Raw genomic sequence first — 16,313 nt, forward strand, 5'->3', positions numbered from 1 at the left:
GACATACAATTCCAGGGATAGAATGGAATAACAAACTCCAATCAATATAGCCAAACTCAAAGTGTAAGGTCAGAAGTTAAACCACGTCAATAGAATAGAGGGATCCTGAGATAGGAGACAGACTCTATCTAGAGTCCTCTCAATGACACCAGAGAGGGTATAGAAACTTATTGGAGAAACAAGAAAAAGGAGAAAGAGGCTTACCCCAAAAAGTATAAATACACCACTGGCAAAATAGGGATAATGGAGGTGGAAAGGGATAGTACAACCTAATCCATAAAGCTCATAACCCACTAAGGGGATGCCTAACTAATAGGGGCTATGGATAAGTATAGATACGAGTCCCTTAAATCCACCAAAACAACCACGGCTGCCGCTAAAATACCACGGGGCCGCACTGGGCTCGTGCCTACCTGAAGAAAGGTCCCTTCAGTATAAACTCAATGTAAGTGTGCATAGTGCTACCTAAACGTGCAAAACGAAAGTGGCGGACATGAAAAACGCCCTGTACTCTTTCCCACTGACCCTCTCCTAGGAGGAGGTGACTGAGATGTCTTTTATTCATTTATTTACGTTTCAATTCAGCATTTCCTTCAGAGTGAGTTTCTCAGGAAGGAGAAATGACACGTATCTAGCAACCAAGCGTTTCATTTGAGATATTTTCTCATGTCCGTGTCTGTCAAGTTTGGTCGGATATGCATTACTGTCCGGTGTTGTGGCTACTGTTTATGAAGAACATAACAGGTGGGTGATAGATTAAGGAATGGGCATGAAATGTGTGGGGGGGAGGGAGGGGTAGGGGGCAGAAGCAGGAGAGAGTAAGGGAGAAGGAAGAAAAAAAAGGGGGGAGGGGTATGAAGAAGGGTGTTTGTCGCTTCGGGCCAGGCCCCAGCGTCGGTCCCCCCGTTACTATTCATGATCAGTGATCAGGCGTGTTGTCCTGTTCTTATGATGGTCTCGTTGGATGTCTATTTATAATCCCCAGTTTGATGTCATAATACGGAGTTATGCACTCACATTCTGGCTTTATATTGGCACCACCGTATCTCCTTCCATCTTTCCTGCAGTCCTGTGTCCTATTGTGATATTCTGTACTCGAGAAAGCGCTTACAGTGAGTTTGGATATTCTGGCTTTGATTCGGATCGTTAATGGTGTGGCTTAGGCCAGTGGCGTACACACGACCCATGGGGCCCCGGTGCGAAAATTGATCTGTGGGCACCCCCCTCCCCCCGTGCTTACTCTGCGCGGGCCGGGGCCACAACACATGGCGGCGGGCACCTGCTCACAGGGCTGAGACCCCTGTATGTACCACTACAGACACCCAGATCACATCAACTCAATGAAGTAGTCTGGGTGCCAGGTTCCTCTAGTTTTAACCCTGCCTGCTGTAAACATAGCAGTTTCAGAGAAACTGTTTCAGTGAAGGTTAATACTGCCTCTAGTGGCTGTCTCATTGACAGCTGCTAGAGGCGCTTCTGCGATCCTCACTGTGAATATCCCAGTGAGAAGACGCTGGACGTATATAGGAAAGCATTTGCTTTCCTATGGGCGGTTTGAATGCACGCGCATGCGCATTCGGAGCTGAGAGGCGGATCAGGGCAGAGGGATCCCCAGCGCCAAGGGAGTCCGGCACTGGAGAAAGGTAAGTGCTGAAGGGGTTTTAAACACACACACACTCTCACGAACAGACGCATACACACTAGCTAACAGACACACACAATTACTGACAGAGACACACTCAGCGACATGCATACATACACACTCACTGACAGACAGACACACATACACACTCACTTACAAAACATACACTCTCACTGACAAACACACACTCACTAACAGACATCAAACAGACTCACTAACAGACACACACAAACTAACACACTCAGTAACAGACAAACACAGTAACACACTCACTGACACACACACACTCACAGACACACAAACTAACACACACACTGACACTCACTAGCAGACACACACACAGTAACACACACACTGACACAAAAACTAACACACATACAAGTTTTTAAAAAATGTGATCGCCCAGCTTCCCTACCTTTGGGAGTGCTGAAGGGATTCCCTGGGGTCTAGTGGTGTTGCTGGGCGGCCGGTCCTGCTGGCGCGCGAGGGAACTGGGCAGAGAGCGCTCATTAGGGGAGAGTGAGTCATTAGGGGAGAGTGCTCCCTCGCGCGCCAGCAACACCACTGGACCCCAGGTGACACCAGGGCCAGCCTCGGGGGGGGCCTGAGTTGGCCAGCTCCTGGGCCCCCAGGAGAAGATGCTGGCCACACTGGCGTACATACCGGGTCGCAGGGCGGCCGGGCCCCCAGGTGGGCCGGGCCCGGTCGCAGCCGCGACCCCGGTGTGTACGCCACTGGCTTAGGCAGAGATTACATATTTAATTCTAACCATACCGATTATTAACACCATACCGATTATTAACACTCTCAGCCAATCACAGCCCCCCATGGCTGCTCAGGGTAACCTTGAGTCATTAGCCGAAGCAATAAAGAAGGAAAGGGCCGCTCGATTAGCATTTAATTATTAAACACAGTGTTACTCTGTATGGAAGGATGGCACCATGAAATTCCAGACATTACAACCACTTCAGTGAGATGAAGTGGTTACCGTGTCCCTTTAAGCAGTAATACACCACGGGCCTGTTTTATCTGCTTTCTAATAGCATGTTGGCGGACCTGTAACTATGTGTGTTGGGTGTCTTACCTTGAAGGAACGTCATAACAAGTTGCACCAGCCCCTGTAAAATCCCTTCCTCCCACCTTTCCACAGGTCACGGCCACGTGGGTTCTGTAGAAGCAACCACCACCCACATACACAGAAAAACAGTTTGTACTTGGCAGTGATATTCAAATTACGGCCTCAGGGATTAATGGTTTGGGATTTCCCTGCGCTCGCTCAGACCACATAGAACGATATTCTAAATCTAGTAAAACATATTGAGGTTCTATAGCGATCATTGCACACGTAACACACTGACACGGCGTTCATTTTACTCTACCAAAATACGACTAAAACCAAAACAATCAAGATATCCAAAATACGACTAAAACTAAAACAATCAAGATATCCAAAATACGACTAAAACCAAAACAATCAAGATATCCAAAATATAACTAAAACGAAAACAATCAAGATATCCAAAATACGACTAAAACTAAAACAATCAAGATATCCAAAATACGACTAAAACTGAAATGTTTTTGAGCCAAAAGACTATGACTAAAACTACCAAAACTAACACTGCACTGACACCTTGTGTATTACTGCACCCCTCTATGTGGGTCCTAAAACCGGTCCACTTCTCTCCGTACTATTCTCTGGAGAGGCCTGAAGGGGCCTCTTTCCTTGAAGACTGTTGTCATGGATACATGGGACCATCTTCTCACCATCCCAGCACGAATGGAATGTGCCCATTGTCCTGATCAACGCAGAACATTCCACTCCCAGCATGCAATGAGTTTTCTCCAGGGCTCACTATACAATGCTAACTGTAACTGGGCTAATATCTCTCTGTAACGCTGACCAAACTCTAATAACGACCGACCATATACTGATTGCTGTCTGACCAAACTCTAATAACGACCGACCATATACTGACTGCTGTCTGACCAAACTCTAATAACGACCGACCATATACTGACTGCTGTCTGACCAAACTCTAATAACGACCGACCATATACTGACTGCTGTCTGACCAAACTCTAATAACGACCGACCATATACTGACTGCTGTCTGACCAAACTCTAATAACGACCGACCATATACTGACTGCTGTCTGACCAAACTCTAATAACGACCGACCATATACTGACTGCTGTCTGACCAAACTCTAATAACGACCGACCATATACTGACTGCTGTCTGACCAAACTCTAATAACGACCGACCATATTCTGACTGCTGTCTGACCAAACTCTAATAACGACCGACCATATACTGACTGCTGTCTGACCAAACTCTAATAACGACCGACCATATACTGACTGCTGTCTGATCAATCTCTAATAACGACCGACCATATACTGACTGCTGTCTGACCAAACTCTAATAACGACCGACCATATACTGACTGCCGTCTGACCAAACTCTAATAACGACCGACCATATACTGACTGCTGTCTGACCAAACTCTAATAACGACCGACCATATACTGACTGCCGTCTGACCAAACTCTAATAACGACCGACCATATACTGACTGCCGTCTGACCAAACTCTAATAACGACCGACCATATACTGACTGCTGTCTGACCAAACTCTAATAACGACCGACCATATACTGACTGCTGTCTGACCAAACTCTAATAACGACCGACCATATACTGACTGCCGTCTGACCAAACTCTAATAACGACCGACCATATACTGACTGCTGTCTGACCAAACTCTAATAACGACCGACCATATACTGACTGCCGTCTGACCAAACTCTAATAACGACCGACCATATACTGACTGCTGTCTAACCAAACTCTAATAACGACCGACCATATACTGACTGCCGTCTGACCAAACTCTAATAACGACCGACCATATACTGACTGCTGTCTGACCAAACTCTAATAACAACCGACCATATACTGACTGCCGTCTGACCAAACTCTAATAACGATCGACCATATACTGACTGCTGTCTGATCAATCTCTAAAAACGACCGACCATATACTGACTGCTGTCTGACCAAACTCTAATAACGACCGGCCATATACTGACTGCTGTCTGACCAAACTCTTATAACGATCGACCATATACTGACTGCTGTCTGACCAAACTCTCATAACGACCGACCATATACTGACTGCTGTCTGACCAAACTCTAATAACGACCGACCATATACTGACTGCTGTCTGACCAAACTCTTATAACGACCGACCATATACTGACTGCTGTCTGATCAATCTCTCTAATAACGACCGACCATATACTGACTGCTGTCTGACCAAACTCTAATAACGACCGACCATATACTGACTGCTGTCTGACCAAACTCTAATAACGACCGACCATATACTGACTGCTGTCTGACCAAACTCTAATAACGACCGACCATATACTGACTGCTGTCTGATCAATCTCTAATAACGACCGACCATATACTGACTGCTGTCTGTTCAATCTCTAATAACGACCGACCATATACTGACTGCTGTCTAAAGAAACTCTAATAACGACCGACCATATACTGACTGCTGTCTGACCAAACTCTTATAACGACCGACCATATACTGACTGCTGTCTGACCAAACTCTCATAACGACCGACCATATACTGACTGCTGTCTGACCAAACTCTAATAACGACCGACCATATACTGACTGCTGTCTGACCAAACTCTTATAACGACCGACCATATACTGACTGCTGTCTGATCAATCTCTCTAATAACGACCAACCATATACTGACTGCTGTCTGACCAAACTCTCATAACGACCGACCATATACTGACTGCTGTCTGACCAAACTCTAATAACGACCAACCATATACTGACTGCTGTCTGATCAATCTCTAATAACGACAGACCATATACTGACTGATGTGTGATCAATCTCGAATAACGACCGACCATATACTGACTGCTGTCTGACCAAACTCTAATAACGACCGACCATATACTGACTGCTGTCTGACCAAACTCTTATAACGACCGACCATATACTGACTGCTGTCTGACCAAACTCTCATAACGACCGACCATATACTGACTGCTGTCTGACCAAACTCTAATAACGACCGACCATATACTGACTGCTGTCTGACCAAACTCTAATAACGACCGACCATATACTGACTGCTGTCTGACCAAACTCTAATAACGACCGACCATATACTGACTGCTGTCTGACCAAACTCTAATAACGACCGACCATATACTGACTGCTGTCTGACCAAACTCTAATAACGACCGACCATATACTGACTGCTGTCTGACCAAACTCTAATAACGATCGACCATATACTGACTGCTGTCTGATCAAACTCTAATAACGACCGACCATATACTGACTGCTGTCTGATCAAACTCTAATAACGACCGACCATATACTGACTGCTGTCTGATCGTGGCAAAATGATTGCTTTGTGTAGTGTGAGCTGTTGGTAGTGATCACCATGTGTAGTGTGAGCTGTTGGTAGTGATCACCATGTGTAGTGTGAGCTGTTGGTAGTGATTGCCATGTGTAGTGTGAGCGGTTGGTAGTGATCGTTATGTGTAGTGTGAACGGTGGTAGTGATCGCCATGTGTAGTGATCGCTGTTGGTAGTGATCGCCATGTGTAGTGTGAGCTGTTGGAAGTGATTGCCATGTGTAGTGTGAGCGGTTGGTAGTGACCGCCATGTGTAGTGTGAGCGGTTGGTAGTGATTGCTATGTGTAGTGTGAGCGGTTGGTAGTGATCGCCATGTGTAGTGTGAGCGGTTGGTAGTGATTGCTATGTGTAGTGTGAGCGGTTGGTAGTGATCGCCATGTGTAGTGTGAGCTGTTTGTAGTGATCGCCATGTGTAGTGTGAGCTGTTGGTAGTGATTGCTATGTGCAGTGTGGGAGCTCTGACAGAATTCCTCAGTGTAAACACACACAATGCTGTCATTATGGAGACAGACAAATGTCAGAGCCAGGCACAGCCTAATAGAGGAAGCCAAGTCAGACTGTGAGAAGGGCAAGATTGATGGAGCACCTGGGAGGCTCTCTAGAATGAGGCCGGGCACTGGGAGGCTGGGAGTCTCTCTAGAAGGAGGCCGGGCACTGGGAGGCTGGCAGTCACTCTGGCAGGAGGCAGGGAGTCTTTCTTGAAGGAGGCCGGGCACTGGGAGGCTGGGAGTCTCTCTGGAAGGAAGCTGAGAGTCTATCAGGAAGGAGGCCGGGTACTGGGATTCTCTCTGGAAGGAGGCCGCCAATGGGAGGCTGGGAGTCTTTCTGGAAGGAGGCCGGGCACCTGGGGGCTGGGAGTCTCTCTGGAAGAAAGCCGGGCACTGGGAGTCTCTCTGGAAGGAGGCTGAGAGTCTATCTAGATGGAGGCCGGGTACTGGGAGGCTGGAAGTCTCTCTGGAAGGAGGCTGGGCACTGGGAGGCTGTGAGTCTCTCTGGAAGGAGGCCGGGCACTGGGAGGCTGGGAGTCTCTCTGGAAGGAGGCCGGGCACTGGGGGGCTGGGAGTCTCTCTTGAAGGAGGCCGGGCACTGGGGCACTGGGAGGCTGGGAGTCTCTCTGGAAGGAGGCCGGGCACTGGGAGGCTGGGAGTCTCTCTGGCAGGAGGCCGGGCACTGGGAGTCTCTCTGGAAGGAGGCCGGCACTGGGAGGCTGGGAGTCTCTCTGGAAGGAGGCCGGCACTGGGAGGCTGGGAGGCTCTCAGGGAGGAGGCCGGGCACTGGGGGGCTGGGAGTCTCTCTGGCAGGAGGCCGGGCACTGGGAGGCTGGGAGTATCTCTAGAAGGAGGCCGGGCACTGGGAGGCTGGGAGTCTCTCTGGGAGGAGGCCGGGCACTGGGGGTCTGGGAATATCTCTGGGAGGAGGCCGGCACTGGGAGGCTGGGAGTATCTCTGGGAGGAGGCCGGGCACTGGGAGGCTGGGAGTCACTCTGGCAGGAGGCAGGGAGTCTTTCTTGAAGGAGGCGGGGCACTGGGAGGCTGGGAGGCTCTCTGGAAGGATGCTGAGAGTCTATCAGGAAGGAGGCCGGGTACTGGGAGGCTCTCTGGAAGGAGGCCGCCAATGGGAGGCTGGGAGTCTTTCTGGAAGGAGGCCGGGCACCTGGGGGCTGGGAGTCTCTCTGGAAGAAAGCCGGGCACTGGGAGTCTCTCTGGAAGGAGGCTGGGAGTCTCTCTGGGAGGAGGCCGGCACTGGGAGGCTGGGAGTCTCTCTGGGAGGAGGCCAGCACTGGGAGGCTGGGAATCTCTCTGGGAGGAGGCCGGCACTGGGAGGCTGGGAGTATCTGTGGCAGGTGGCCGGGCACTGGGAGGCTGGGAGTCTCTCTGGCAGGTGGCCGGGCACTGGGAGGCTGGGAGTATCTCTGGCAGGAGGCCGGGCACTGGGAGTCTCTCTGGAAGGAGGCCGGCACTGGGAGGCTGGGAGTCTCTCTGGGAGGAGGCCGGGCACTGGGAGGCTGGGAGTCTCCCTGGAAGGAGGCCGGGCACTGGGAGGCTGGGAGTATCTCTGGGAGGAGGCCGGCACTGGGAGGCTGTGAGTCTCTCTGGAAGGAGGCCGGGCACTGGGAGGCTGGGAGTCTCTCTGGAAGGAGGCCGGGCACTGGGGGGCTGTGAGTCTCTCTTGAAGGAGGCCGGGCACTGGGGCACTGGGAGGCTGGGAGTCTCTCTGGAAGGAGGCCGGGCACTGGGAGGCTGGGAGTCTCTCTGGCAGGAGGCCGGGCACTGGGAGTCTCTCTGGAAGGAGGCCGGCACTGGGAGGCTGGGAGTCTCTCTGGAAGGAGGCCGGCACTGGGAGGCTGGGAGGCTCTCAGGGAGGAGGCCGGGCACTGGGGGGCTGGGAGTCTCTCTGGCAGGAGGCCGGGCACTGGGAGGCTGGGAGTATCTCTAGAAGGAGGCCGGGCACTGGGAGGCTGGGAGTCTCTCTGGGAGGAGGCCGGGCACTGGGGGTCTGGGAATATCTCTGGGAGGAGGCCGGCACTGGGAGGCTGGGAGTATCTCTGGGAGGAGGCCGGGCACTGGGAGGCTGGGAGTCACTCTGGCAGGAGGCAGGGAGTCTTTCTTGAAGGAGGCGGGGCACTGGGAGGCTGGGAGGCTCTCTGGAAGGATGCTGAGAGTCTATCAGGAAGGAGGCCGGGTACTGGGAGGCTCTCTGGAAGGAGGCCGCCAATGGGAGGCTGGGAGTCTTTCTGGAAGGAGGCCGGGCACCTGGGGGCTGGGAGTCTCTCTGGAAGAAAGCCGGGCACTGGGAGTCTCTCTGGAAGGAGGCTGGGAGTCTCTCTGGGAGGAGGCCGGCACTGGGAGGCTGGGAGTCTCTCTGGGAGGAGGCCAGCACTGGGAGGCTGGGAATCTCTCTGGGAGGAGGCCGGCACTGGGAGGCTGGGAGTATCTGTGGCAGGTGGCCGGGCACTGGGAGGCTGGGAGTCTCTCTGGCAGGTGGCCGGGCACTGGGAGGCTGGGAGTATCTCTGGCAGGAGGCCGGGCACTGGGAGTCTCTCTGGAAGGAGGCCGGCACTGGGAGGCTGGGAGTCTCTCTGGGAGGAGGCCGGGCACTGGGAGGCTGGGAGTCTCCCTGGAAGGAGGCCGGGCACTGGGAGGCTGGGAGTATCTCTGGGAGGAGGCCGGCACTGGGAGGCTGGGAGTCTCTGGATGGAGGCCGGGCACTGGGAGGCTGGGAGTATCTATGGGAGGAGGCCGGGCACTGGGAGGCTGGGAGTATCTCTGGGAGGAGGCCGGGCACCGGGAGGCTGGGAGTCTCTCTGGGAGGAGGCCGGGCACTGGGAGGCTGGGAGTATCTCTGGAAGGAGGCCGGGAGTCTCTCTGGAAGGAGGCTGGCACTGGGAGGCTGGGAGTATCTCTGGAAGGAGGCTGGCACTGGGAGGCTGAGAGTCTCTCTGGAAGGAGGCTGGGCACTGAGAGGCTGGGAGTCTCTCTGGAAGGAGGCCGGCACTGGGAATCTGGGAGTATCTCTGGGAGGAGGCCGGCACTGGGAGGCTGGGAGTCACTCTGGCAGGAGGCAGGGAGTCGTTCTTGAAGGAGGCCGGCACTGGGAGGCTGGGAGTCTCTCTGGGAGGAGGCCAGCACTGGGAGGCTGGGAATCTCTCTGGGAGGAGGCTGGCACTGGGAGGCTGGGAGTATCTCTGGCAGGTGGCCGGGCACTGGGAGGCTGGGAGGCTCTCTGGCAGGAGGCCGGGCACTGGGAGTCTCTCTGGAAGGAGGCCGGCACTGGGAGGCTGGGAGTCTCTCTGGGAGGAGGCCGGGCACTGGGAGGCTGGGAGTCTCTCTAGGAGGAGGCCGGGCACTGGGAGGCTGGGAGTATCTCTGGGAGGAGGCCGGCACTGGGAAGCTGGGAGTATCTCTGGCAGGTGGCCGGGCACTGGGAGGCTGGGAGTCTCTCTGGCAGGTGGCCGGGCACTGGGAGGCTGGGAGTCTCTCTGGGAGGAGGCCGGGCACTGGGAGGCTGGGAGTCTCTCTGGGAGGAGGCCGGCACTGGGAGGCTGGGAGTCTCTCTGAGAGGAGGCCGGCACTGGGAGGCTGGGAGTATCTCTGGATGGAGGCCGGGCAATGGGAGGCTGGGAGTATCTATGGGAGGAGGCCGGGCACTGGGAGGCTGGGAGTCTCCCTGGCAGGTGGCCGGGCACTGGGAGGCTGGGAGTATCTCTGGCAGGAGGCCGGCACTGGGAGGCTGGGAGTCTCTCTGTGAGGAGGCCGGGCACTGGGAGGCTGGGAGTCTCTCTGGGAAGAGGCCGGCACTGGGAGGCTGGGAGGCTCTCTGGCAGGAGGCCGGCACTGGGAGGCTGGGAGTCTCTCCGGAAGGAGGCCGGCACTGGGAGTCTGGGCACTGGGAGTCTGGGAGTCTCTCTTGGAGGAGGCTGGGAGTCTCTCTGGAAGGAGGCCGGGAGTCTCTCTGGCAGGAGGCCGGGCACTGGGAGGTTGGGAGTCTCTCTGGAAGGAGGCCGGCACTGGGAGGCTGGGAGTCTCTCTGGGAGGAAGCCGGGCACTGGGAGGCTGGGAGGCTCTCTGGAAGGAGGCTGGCACTGGGAGGCTGGGAGTATGTCTGGCAGGTGGCCGGGCACTGAGAGGCTGGGAGTCTCTCTGGCAGGTGGCTGGGCACTGGGAGGCTGGGAGTCTCTCTGGGAGGAGGCCGGTCACTGGGAGGCTGGGAGTCTCTCTGGCAGGTGGCTGGGCACTGGGAGGCTGGCAGTCTCTCTGGCAGGTGGCTGGGCACTGGGAGGCTGGCAGTCTCTCTGGCAGGTGGCCGGGCACTGGGAGGCTGGGAGTCTCTCTGGAAGGAGGCTGTGAGTCTCTCTGGAAGGAGGCTGGGAGTCTCTCTGGGAGGAGGCCGGGCACTGGGAGGCCGGGAGTCTCTCTGGAAGGAGGCCGGCACTGGGAGGCTGGGAGTATGTCTGGCAGGTGGCCGGGCACTGAGAGGCTGGGAATCTCTCTGGCAGGAGGCCGGCACTGGGAGGCTGGGAGTCTCTCTGGGAGGAGGCCGGGCACTGGGAGGCTGGGAGTCTCTCTGGCAGGTGGCTGGGCACTTGGAGGCTGGCAGTCTCTCTGGCAGGTGGCCGGGCACTGGGAGGCTGGCAGTCTCTCTGGCAGGTGGCTGGGCACTGGGAGGCTGGCAGTCTCTCTGGCAGGTGGCCGGGCACTGGGAGGCTCTCTGGCAGGTGGTTGGGAGGCTCTCTGGACGGAGGCCGGGCACTGGGAGGCTGGGAGTCTCTCTGGCAGGTGGTTGGGAGTCTCTCTGGCAGCTGGTTGGGAGTCTCTCTGGCAGGTGGTTTGGAGTCTCTCTGGGAGGAGGCTGGGAGTCTCTCTGGCAGGTGGTTGGGAGTCTCTATGGGAAGAGGCTGGGCACTGGGAGGCCGGGAGTCTTTCTGGCAGCTGGTTGGGAGTCTCTCTGGCAGGTGGTTGGGAGTCTCTCTGGGAGGAGGCTGGGAGTCTCTCTGGCAGGTGGTTGGGAGTCTCTCTAGCAGGTGTTTGGGAGTCTCTCTGGGAGGAGGCTGGGAGTCTCTCTGGCAGCTGGTTGGGAGTCTCTCTGGCAGGTGATTGGGAGTCTCTCTGGGAGGAGGCTGGGAGTCTCTCTGGCAGGTGGTTGGGAGTCTCTCTGGGAGGAGGCTGGGAGTCTCTCTGGCAGGTGGTTGGGAGTCTCTATGGGAAGAGGCTGGGAGTCTCTCTGGCAGGTGGTTGGGAGTCTCTCTGGCAGGTGGTTGGGAGTCTCTCTGGGAGGAGGCTGGGAGTCTCTCTGGCAGGTGGTTGGGAGTCTCTATGGGAAGAGGCTGGGCACTGGGAGGCCGGGAGTCTTTCTGGCAGCTGGTTGGGAGTCTCTCTGGCAGGTGGTTGGGAGTCTCTCTGGGAGGAGGCTGGGAGTCTCTCTGGCAGGTGGTTGGGAGTCTCTCTGGGAGGAGGCTGGGAGTCTCTCTGGCAGGTGGTTTGGAGTCTCTCTGGGAGGAGGCTGGGAGTCTCTCTGGCAGGTGGTTGGGAGTCTCTCTGGGAGGAGGCTGGGAGTCTCTCTGGGAGGAGGCTGGGAGTCTCTCTGGCAGGTGGTTGGGAGTCTCTCTGGGAGGAGGCTGGGAGTCTCTCTGGCAGGTGGTTGGGAGTCTCTCTGGCAGGTGGTTGGGAGTCTCTCTGGGAGGAGGCTGGGAGTCTCTCTGGCAGGTGGTTGGGAGTCTCTCTGGGAGGAGGCTGGGAGTCTCTCTGGCAGGTGGTTGGGAGTCTCTCTGGCAGGTGGTTGGGAGTCTCTCTGGGAGGAGGCTGGGAGTCTCTCTGGGAGGAGGCTGGGAGTCTCTCTGGCAGGTGGTTGGGAGTCTCTCTGGCAGGTGGTTGGGAGTCTCTCTGGGAGGAGGCTGGGAGTCTTTCTGGCAGCTGGTTGGGAGTCTCTCTGGGAGGAGGCTGGGAGTCTCTCTGGCAGGTGGTTGGGAGTCTCTATGGGAAGAGGCTGGGCACTGGGAGGCCGGGAGTCTTTCTGGCAGCTGGTTGGGAGTCTCTCTGGCAGGTGGTTGGGAGTCTCTCTGGGAGGAGGCTGGGAGTCTCTCTGGCAGGTGGTTGGGAGTCTCCCTGGAAGGAGGCTGGGAGTCTCTCTGGGAGGAGGCTGGGAGTCTCTCTGGCAGGTGGTTTGGAGTCTCTCTGGGAGGAGGCTGGGAGTCTCTCTGGCAGGTGGTTGGGAGTCTCTCTGGGAGGAGGCTGGGAGTCTCTCTGGGAGGAGGCTGGGAGTCTCTCTGGCAGGTGGTTGGGAGTCTCTCTGGGAGGAGGCTGGGAGTCTCTCTGGCAGGTGGTTGGGAGTCTCTCTGGGAGGAGGCTGGGAGTCTCTCTGGCAGGTGGTTGGGAGTCTCTCTGGCAGGTGGTTGGGAGTCTCTCTGGGAGGAGGCTGGGAGTCTCTCTGGCAGGTGGTTGGGAGTCTCTCTGGGAGGAGGCTGGGAGTCTCTCTGGGAGGAGGCTGGGAGTCTCTCTGGCAGGTGGTTGGGAGTCTCTCTGGGAGGAGGCTGGGAGTCTCTCTGGCAGGTGGTTGGGAGGTGGTTGGGAGTCTCTCTGGAAGGAGGCTGGGAGTCTCTCTGGGAGGAGGCTGGGAGTCTCTCTGGCAGGTGGTTGGGAGTCTCTCTGGGAGGAGGCTGGGAGTCTCTCTGGCAGGTGGTTGGGAGTCTCTCTGGGAGGAGGCTGGGAGTCTCTCTGGCAGGTGGTTTGGAGTCTCTCTGGGAGGAGGCTGGGAGTCTCTCTGGCAGGTGGTTGGGAGTCTCTCTGGGAGGAGGCTGGGAGTCTCTCTGGCAGGTGGTTGGGAGTCTCTCTGGAAGGAGGCTGGGAGTCTCTCTGGGAGGAGGCTGGGAGTCTCTCTGGCAGGTGGTTGGGAGTCTCTCTGGGAGGAGGCTGGGAGTCTCTCTGGCAGGTGGTTGGGAGTCTCTCTGGGAGGAGGCTGGGAGTCTCTCTGGCAGGTGGTTTGGAGTCTCTCTGGGAGGAGGCTGGGAGTCTCTCTGGCAGGTGGTTGGGAGTCTCTCTGGGAGGAGGCTGGGAGTCTCTCTGGGAGGAGGCTGGGAGTCTCTCTGGCAGGTGGTTGGGAGTCTCTCTGGGAGGAGGCTGGGAGTCTCTCTGGCAGGTGGTTGGGAGTCTCTCTGGGAGGAGGCTGGGAGGAGGCTGGGAGGAGGCTGGGAGTCTCTCTGGCAGGTGGTTGGGAGTCTCTCTGGGAGGAGGCTGGGAGTCTCTCTGGCAGGTGGTTGGGAGTCTCTCTGGCAGGTGGTTGGGAGTCTCTCTGGGAGGAGGCTGGGAGTCTCTCTGGGAGGAGGCTGGGAGTCTCTCTGGCAGGTGGTTGGGAGTCTCTCTGGGAGGAGGCTGGGAGTCTCTCTGGCAGGTGGTTGGGAGTCTCTCTGTGAGGAGGCTGGGAGTCTCTCTGGCATATGGTTGGGAGTCTCTCTGGCATATGGTTGGGAGTCTCTCTGGGAGGAGGCTGGGAGTCTCTCTGGGAGGAGGCTGGGTATAATTGGAAGGAGGGGTGTAGAGGTGTTACCTGTTTTCCACACCTGGAGAGGCAGGTTCGATCCTGAGACAATAGATCAGAGCGGCAGAGCAGGTACAGCAAGCAAGGACACACAGCAAGGACACACACACACACACACACACACACACACACACACACACACACACACACACACACACACACACACACACACACACACACACACACACACACTGTAACCCCTTCCCTTCCACACACACACACACTGTAACCCCTACCCTGCCACACACACACAGTGTAACCCCTTCCCTGCCAGACACACACACACACACACAGTGTAACCCCTTCCCTGCCAGATACATTCACAGTGTAACCCCTTCCGTGCCAGGCACATACACAGTGTAACCCCTTCCCTGCCAGACACACACACACACACACACACTGTAACCCCTTCCCTACCACCAGTAGCTATAAAACGTATTTGAATCTATATCAATGTATGTTTCTGATCACTTGCTGTTAAAAGAGTACTTACCAAATGCTATGCCATGCTTACAGCTAGATGACACAGTCTGCAGTGTTCACACTATGTGTGTTTGTATATCAGTGTAATGATGTACATGTTTTGTTGTATAGTGTGCATATTTGTTAGTTTGTATCTTAGTGTTATTGTGTGTCTGTGTTGTGTTAGTATGTGACAACATATGTGTTTTGGTAGGTTTGTATCAATTAGTGTTTATATGTGTGTTTTAGTATGTGGTGCCTGTGTCAGTGTATGTGTCTGTGTGTTAATGTGTGTCGCTGTCTGTTTTAGAATGTTTGTACTTGTATCAATGTGTGTGTCTGGTGTTCTAGTATGTTGATATTATGTCACTGTTTGTGTCTGTCTTTTAGTGTTTGTGCTTGTGTCAGTATGTATGTGTTTATGTTTAGCTACATTTGTGCCTGTGGCTGTATGTGTTTTTTTTTTTTTTTTTAGTATGTGTGTGTCTTAGTATGTTTGTGCCTGTGTCAGTGTTTGTGTTTTAGTATGTTTGTGCCTGTGTCAGTGTGTTTGTGTTTTAGTATGTTTATGACTGTGTCAGTGTGTGTGTTTTGGTATTTTTGTGCCTGTGTCATTGTGTGTGTTTTAGTATGTTTGTGCCTGTGTCAGTGTGTGTTTTAGTATGTTTGTTTGTGCCTGTGTCAGTGTGTGTGTTTTAGTATGTTTGTGCCTGTGCAGTGTGTGTGTTTTAGTATGTTTGTGTCAGTGTGTGTGTTTTAGTATGCTTGTGCCTGTCTTAGGGTGTGTGTGTTTTAGTATGTTTGAGCCTGTGCAGTGTGTGTGTGTGTTTTGGTATTTTTGTGCCTGTGCAGTATGTGTGTGTTTTAGTATGTTTGTGCCTGTGTCAGTGTGCGTGTTTTAGTATGCTTGTGCCTGTCTTAGTGTGTGTGTTTTGGTATGTTTGTGCCTGTGTCAGTGTGTGTGTTCTAGTATGTTGATATTATGTCACTGTTTGTGTCTGTCTTTTAGTGTTTGTGCTTATGTCAGTATGTGTGTTTTATGTTTAGCTACATTTGTGCCTGTGGCTGTATGTGGTTTTTTTATTTTTATTTTACTATGTGTGTGTCTTAGTATGTTTGTGCCTGTGTCAGTGTGTGTGTTTTAGTATGTTTGTGCCTGTGTCAGTGTGTGTGTTTTAGTATGTTTGTGTCAGTGTGTGTGTTTTAGTATGCTTGTGCCTGTCTTAGTGTGTGTGTCTTAGTATGTTTGTGCCTGTGTCAGTGTGTGTGTTTTAGTATGTTTGTGCCTGTGTCAGTGTGTGTGTTTTAGTATGTTTGTGTCAGTGTGTGTGTTTTAGTATGCTTGTGCCTGTCTTAGTGTGTGTGTGTGTGTTTTAGTATGTTTGAGCCTGTGCAGTGTGTGTGTGTTTTGGTATTTTTGTGACTGTGTCAGTGTGTGTGTTTTGGTATTTTTGTGACTGTGTCAGTGTGTGTGTTTGGGTATTTTTGTGCCTGTGTCAGTGTGTGTGTTTTAGTATGTTTGTGCCTGTGTCATTGTGTGTGTTTTAGTATGTTTGTGCCTGTGTCAGTGTGTGTGTTTTGGTATGTTTGTGCCTGTGTCAGTGTGTGTGTTTTAGTATGTTTGTGCCTGTGTCAGTGTGTGTGTTTTAGTATGTTTGTGCCTGTCTTAGTGTGTGTGTTTTGGTATGTTTGTGCCTGTGTCAGTGTG

General features: G+C 54.2%; 1 protein-coding gene across 2 annotated transcripts in view; it reads left to right on the forward strand.

Moving 5' to 3' along the window:
• The first annotated feature begins 671 nt into the window (after positions 1-671).
• The window catches only part of LOC134579042 (adhesion G-protein coupled receptor G1-like), a 108,551-nt gene continuing 92,909 nt past the window's right edge, over positions 672-16,313 (forward strand). Inside the window, exon 1 of one of the 2 annotated variants that reach the window (XM_063438175.1) lies at positions 672-744. Coding sequence is in view for 1 of the 2 variants with exons in the window: in XM_063438173.1 (XP_063294243.1) it covers positions 14,645-14,658 (14 nt within the window). In the remaining variant the exon portion in view is untranslated. Of the gene's footprint in view, positions 745-14,601; positions 14,659-16,313 lie in introns of those variants that run through there. The other variant, XM_063438173.1, reaches the window with a different exon arrangement.

This window comes from Pelobates fuscus, chromosome 12, assembly GCF_036172605.1.
Source record: "Pelobates fuscus isolate aPelFus1 chromosome 12, aPelFus1.pri, whole genome shotgun sequence".
In the NCBI taxonomy this organism is placed as follows: domain Eukaryota; kingdom Metazoa; phylum Chordata; class Amphibia; order Anura; family Pelobatidae; genus Pelobates; species Pelobates fuscus.